Source organism: Euleptes europaea, chromosome 1 (assembly GCF_029931775.1).
Source record: "Euleptes europaea isolate rEulEur1 chromosome 1, rEulEur1.hap1, whole genome shotgun sequence".
NCBI lineage: Eukaryota > Metazoa > Chordata > Lepidosauria > Squamata > Sphaerodactylidae > Euleptes > Euleptes europaea.
The window spans coordinates 13,208,086-13,213,514 of NC_079312.1; the positions used below are offsets into that span (position 1 = coordinate 13,208,086).

At 50.9% G+C, this 5,429-nt stretch overlaps 1 protein-coding gene across 1 annotated transcript; it reads left to right on the forward strand.

The window, feature by feature from the left end:
- Positions 1-403: 403 nt before the first annotated feature.
- Positions 404-5,146, forward strand: LOC130493444 (zinc finger protein 18-like). Its single transcript, XM_056867187.1, has 3 exons — positions 404-1,129; positions 4,561-4,725; positions 5,138-5,146. The coding sequence occupies exons 1-3, from the start codon at positions 404-406 to the stop codon at positions 5,144-5,146; spliced, it is 900 nt and encodes a 299-aa protein (XP_056723165.1).
- The last annotated feature ends 283 nt before the right edge of the window (positions 5,147-5,429 follow it).

Consider the following 5,429-nt stretch of genomic DNA (forward strand, 5'->3'; position numbering starts at 1 on the left):
TTTTGCATGTCTTTTTCACATAGAGAGACATCACTCCATCAGCAGAGTTGGGGGTTGAAAGTGCCGTCGAGTTGCAGCCAACTTATAGCAACCCCATGAGGTTTTCAAGGCAAGAGACATTCGGCGTTGGTTTGCCGTTACCTGCCTCTGTGTAGTGACCCTGGACTTGCTTGGTGGTCTCCCGTCCAAATACTGATGAGGGCTGACCCTGCTTAGCTTCCGATACCTGACTAGATTGAGCTAGCCTGGAGCCACCCAGATTAGGGCTGTCTCCCACCCGAGTACTAACCAGGACTGACCCTGCTTAGCTTCCAAACTCTGACAAGATCGGGCTAGACCGGGCCATTCAATCGGCAAGGTTACCAGTTCTAAAGCAGACGGATACGGACAGCCAAGGGTGGAAATGGAAGGGGAAAGCCCCACGGACCCTCCCGAACCGGAAGAGAGCATGGAAGGAGCGGGAAAACATCCCCTGGTGGGTCTCCCAGAGTGCACGGTGGAACAGCCCGAGTGGAGAGTGCCAGGCCAGGAATTATGTAAGGTCCAGCAAAATCCCTGGGATGCCCAGTGTCAGGCTTTCCTGACAGGTCTGGAGCACCCTCGCAGGGCGTGCGGGAACCCGCTTCTGATGGACTCCACCCCGTGCGAGAACATCAAGGCTTTCCTGTCCTCCTTCGAGCAAATCGCCGAAGCCTGTCGCTGGCCCAGAGAAGAGTGGGTGAGCCGGCTCCTGCCGGCGCTTAGCGGAGAAGTCGTGCGGTTCTTTGGCCACTTGGAAGCCGGAGACAGGGAGAACTACGGGAAAGTGAAGGCCGCCATCTTGCGAGGGAACACCATGCGCCTGGAGACGCAGCGCCAGCACTTCAGGCAGCTCCGCTGTCGGGAGGCGGACGACCCGCGGAGGGTTTACAGCCAGCTGCGGGAACTTTGCCACCAGTGGCTGAGACCTGAGAGGCACACCAAGGAGCAGATCCTGGAGCTGCTGATCCTGGAGCAGTTCCTGGCCATCCTGCCTCATGAGCTACAGAGGTGGGTCAGGGAAGGGGGACCGGAGAACGGCGCCCAAGCTCTCAGCCTGGTGGACGAGTTCCTGATGAATCAGCAAAAGGCTGAGGCGTGGAAGTGGCAGGTCAGGCTGGGTGCTTAACCGGGTTTTTCCCCCCTCTTTGAGAACAAAATGTTTGTGCGCATTCTGTTTCTTGCATCTAGGGTTGCCCACAGGCCTGGGGAAAAATACCTTGGCCCTTTAACAGAGGCTTAAAGGGATGTTATTTTCCAGGTGATGTTTTTGACCCCCATGGGAGATGTAAAGTTGCCAGCTTCAAGTTGGGAAATTCCTGGAGATTTGGGGGTGGGGCCTGGGGAGGGCGGGAGGATTTGGGGGTGGGGCCTGAGGAGGGCGGGGTTTGGGGAGGGGAGGGACTTCAATGCCATAGAGTCCCAATGGCCAAAGCAGCCATTTTCTCCTGGTGAACTGATCTCTATCAGCTGGAGATCAGCTGTAATAGCAGGAGATCTCCAGCTAATACCTTGAGGTTGGCAACCCTAACTCCAAAGCTGCCATTTTGTCCAGGGGAACTGATTTATGTAGTCTGGAGATCAGTTGCAATTTCAGGAGATCTCCAGGCCTCACTTGGAGGTTGGCAACCCTAGGTAGGTGGGTGAGTGGGGAGGGAAGGGCACCTAACGGCCTCAAAGGGCAGGGAGGGAGGAGAGCTTTTAGACCTTGGCGTGTTATGACGATGCCATCACCACATGCCAAGGCTTCTAGGTATCTCTGGTGTTGGGTTCTGATGTTCAGATAGCATTTAACAAAACTTCCCTTCTGAGATGTTTCATTTAAAGGGAGGGATTTTAATGGTGTGGAGACCGTGAGTGATCTAGTTTGCAAGTGTCATCTCTGGGTTGCATCCTGGATCTAAACGGTGTCACCATTCCACACAAAGGAAGACGAAGCAGAATGGTGCAGTTCTAGGGTTGCCAGGTCCCTCTTCACCACCGGCGGGAGGCTTGTGGGGCGGAGCCTGAGGTGGGCGGGGTTTGGGGAGGGGAGGGACTTCAGTGCCATGGAGTCCAATAGCCAAAGCGGCCATTTTCTCCAGGGGAACTGACCTATGTCGGCTGGAGATCAGTTGTAAGAGCAGGAGATCTCCAGCTAGTACCTGGAGATTCAATCAAACAAAGTATTGAGCGCTCAATGTAAAGTCAAACAATCACAACAGCGCTACTGGCAAAAAAACTCGCAAAGCTTATGCCAAGTGAATGTATTCCAATGGTAACAACAAAAGCATTCCAGAAGTTGTCACACATGTGCAAATTACAAATATCTCACAACAAGTAGTCAATCAAGTACTAATTCCTATGTATCAATTGATAGCAATAAAGTGCAAAGTTCATAGTTGCCAATATAATGGGCTTCCGGTACGTTGTCCCATTTCGCAGCAGCTTCTTCAGTACAGGCAATTCTGTGACAATATTTCATGGAACATATGTTCCACACAAAGGTGTATAACCTCCTATATCAGTGATGGCAAACCTTTTAGAGACCGAGTGCCCAAACTGCAATCCAAAACCTACTTATTTATCGCAAAGTGCCAACACGGCAATTTAACCTGAATACTGAGCTTTCTTCCCAGCTGGGCGGCCGGGAGTCCAGGGAAGGCAGACATTACAGCTGCTCAACTTACCCGCACGTGCCCACAGAGAGGGCTCGACGTGCCAAGTCCGGCATGCGTGCCGTAGGTTCGCCAACACGGTCCTATATCAATGGATGGCTTGCTGAGTCACCTCTGGAGATTGGCAACCATATGCCATACTAGTCTTAGGGTGTCCAACTAGGATCTGGGAGGTTTGAATCCCCACCCTGCTGTGGAAGCTCCCTGGTTGCCCTCGGGCCAGTCACACACTCTCAGCCTAACCTACCTCACAGGGTAGTTGTGAGGATAAAACGGAGGAGAGGACAGCGGAAAGCCGCTTTGGTTCCCCTTTGGGGAGAAAGGCGGAGCATAAATTAAATAAACAGAGTGTTGGACTAAAGGGACCCAGGTTCAAATTCTGATGCCCTGACCCTCTCTGTTTCCTGCCTTCCTTACGTGGAGAACCTTCCAGCAGAAAAGTCCCACTTCAGCCCCCCTCCTCTCAGCCTTGAATCTTACCCCTTCCTTTGTCTCCAAGCCAACCAAGAGGTTTTGCCCCCGGCCCCGAGTTCTTTCTCAGCCCACTTCCCTCTCAGCCCAGGTAAATCAAACTTTGGTTTTTGTTAGGCTCTGTCCCCTACAACAAGAGCAAATTCTCAGCCTTCTGACCCACACTTGGATTGACTGGATCTTCATTCACTTTTACCACATGCAGAAACATCTAATATTGGAAGCTGGTAAGAGTACCCCCTTCCAAAATGTGTAGCTGCCAAGATGATCCAGAGAGACATCCTGGGTCTTGCAATATCTTGCAATATATATTACATCTTGCAATATCTCAGCTGCCACTTTTGGCAATCTCAGCAGCCCTCAGAACTAGGGCTGCCAGTGGGTGAAGGAGAGGGTGGGGACGGGGGGATGACAGGGCACTGCTGATGCAAATACCCAGAAATGACATCACCATGCTGGTGTGACGCTCTAGGATTTGCCAAAATTCTACAGTAAATGCATAGAGTTTGGGCCGAATCCTGGAGTGCCACATTGGTGGTGTGACTTTACTTCCAGGTATTTGCTGAAAGCGATGGCACGATGGTGATATTTCAGCTATTCTACCCACTACTCCGCCCCACCCCACCAAGTGGTGGCAGCCAAGAAAAGGGAGGCCTGTTCAAAACACTGAGGCCTCATTTCCTGCTTTGTCCTCCCTGAAAAAACACTTCCTCCCCACGTTCCAAGTGGTGGTTAAGGACGGCTGGATGAGGAGCCAGGTTGGCGAGGGAAAGAGGGCCCTACCTTGTCAATATTTATTATCCATGACAGCAAAATGAAACCTCCTTATATGGAACCAATACACTGTGGAGTATTTAATGTGGAAAAGCATCAGTGGAATGGGGCATCACTTCATGTCCTGGTATTAGGCTAACCACTGCTGGAAAGAAAATGCAGGGCTAGATGAACTGTGATGGTTTCTCCAATGCTCCTTATACTCAGCCAGCATTCACCTTTCGACCATATTCCTTTGCATGTTCATCTCCAGTTAAAGGGACCAGGCAGGTAGGTGATGTGAAAGACCCCTGTCTGAGACCCTGGAGAGTCCCTGCCAGTCTGAGTAGACAATACTGACTTTGATGGACCAAGGGTCTGATTCAGTATAAGGCAGCTTCATATGTTCATGTATGTGGGAGCCTTCCTGACGGCCTCAGGTAGGGGCCTCTGCTGAAAAGGCCCTGCTTCTAGCCAGCACATATCTAATTTGTTGGCCAGGTTGGAGTTTCAGCAACAGCTGATCAGCTGAATGGAGCATAGTGGGATGGGCTATCTGCTAGAAGCCCCAACTTGTTCTCCAATGCTCCTTATACTCAGCCAGCATTCACCTTTCGACCATGTTCCTTTGCACTGAAATTGATGTTCTTTGTTGTTTCAGGTACCGATTCAGGAGGTGGCCAGGAGTTCCCTAGAACCGGAGAGGCCTCTGCCAGACACTGCTCAGAGTATGGCCTACATGGACGTAAAACCTAAAGAGGACGGAGACATTGGCTTGCTGGGTAAGGATTCAGTTGCTAATGGTTTATTGGATGTTACCTGGCAGGTAAAGAAATAGAGTCTCACAAAGAAACTAGAATTGGCTTGGATTCAGATTTTGGAGGTTCTCCAGCGTGAAGGAATTATATACCTAGTGGGAGTAGCCACCCAAAGCACTTCTCTCTATAACAGTGTTCCCCAACATAGTACCTATAGGCACCATGGCGCCCGCCAGTGATTCTCGACACCAGTTTTCCCCAACATAGTATCTATAGGCGTCATGGCGCCCGCCAGTATTTCCCTTGGGGGTCAACCAAACTTTCAGCATGTGGGCAGGGCCATTGTAACGCAGGCCTTGATTTGGCTGCCCTCATTCAAATTAAAGGGTTTTTCACCTCAGGATGAGGACTGGTAAACATCTGGCCTTTCCTTAGTCAGCTTGTGGTTTCATTCCCCCTTCACGATTTCCTTTTTCCCAGGAGGTGTGAGGAGAGAAGTATTCCATATGGCACCACCTCCTGAGGCAGCCATTTTGTATTTGGCTCCAGGTCCTTTGGCAACCATTTTGGGGTGTCACTCACCATGCCCTCTCAAAATTCCAAAGGTGCCCACAGGCTCAAAAAGGTTGGGGACCCCTGCTTTATACCATTCTTGGCATCTGGGGGGATATGAACGAACGGGAATGCTTTATTTTGTCTTGCAACGCTATCATGTGGTTTTGTCGAAGGCTTTCATGTGGTTTGTTTCTCCACCCCACCCCAACTTTCTTTT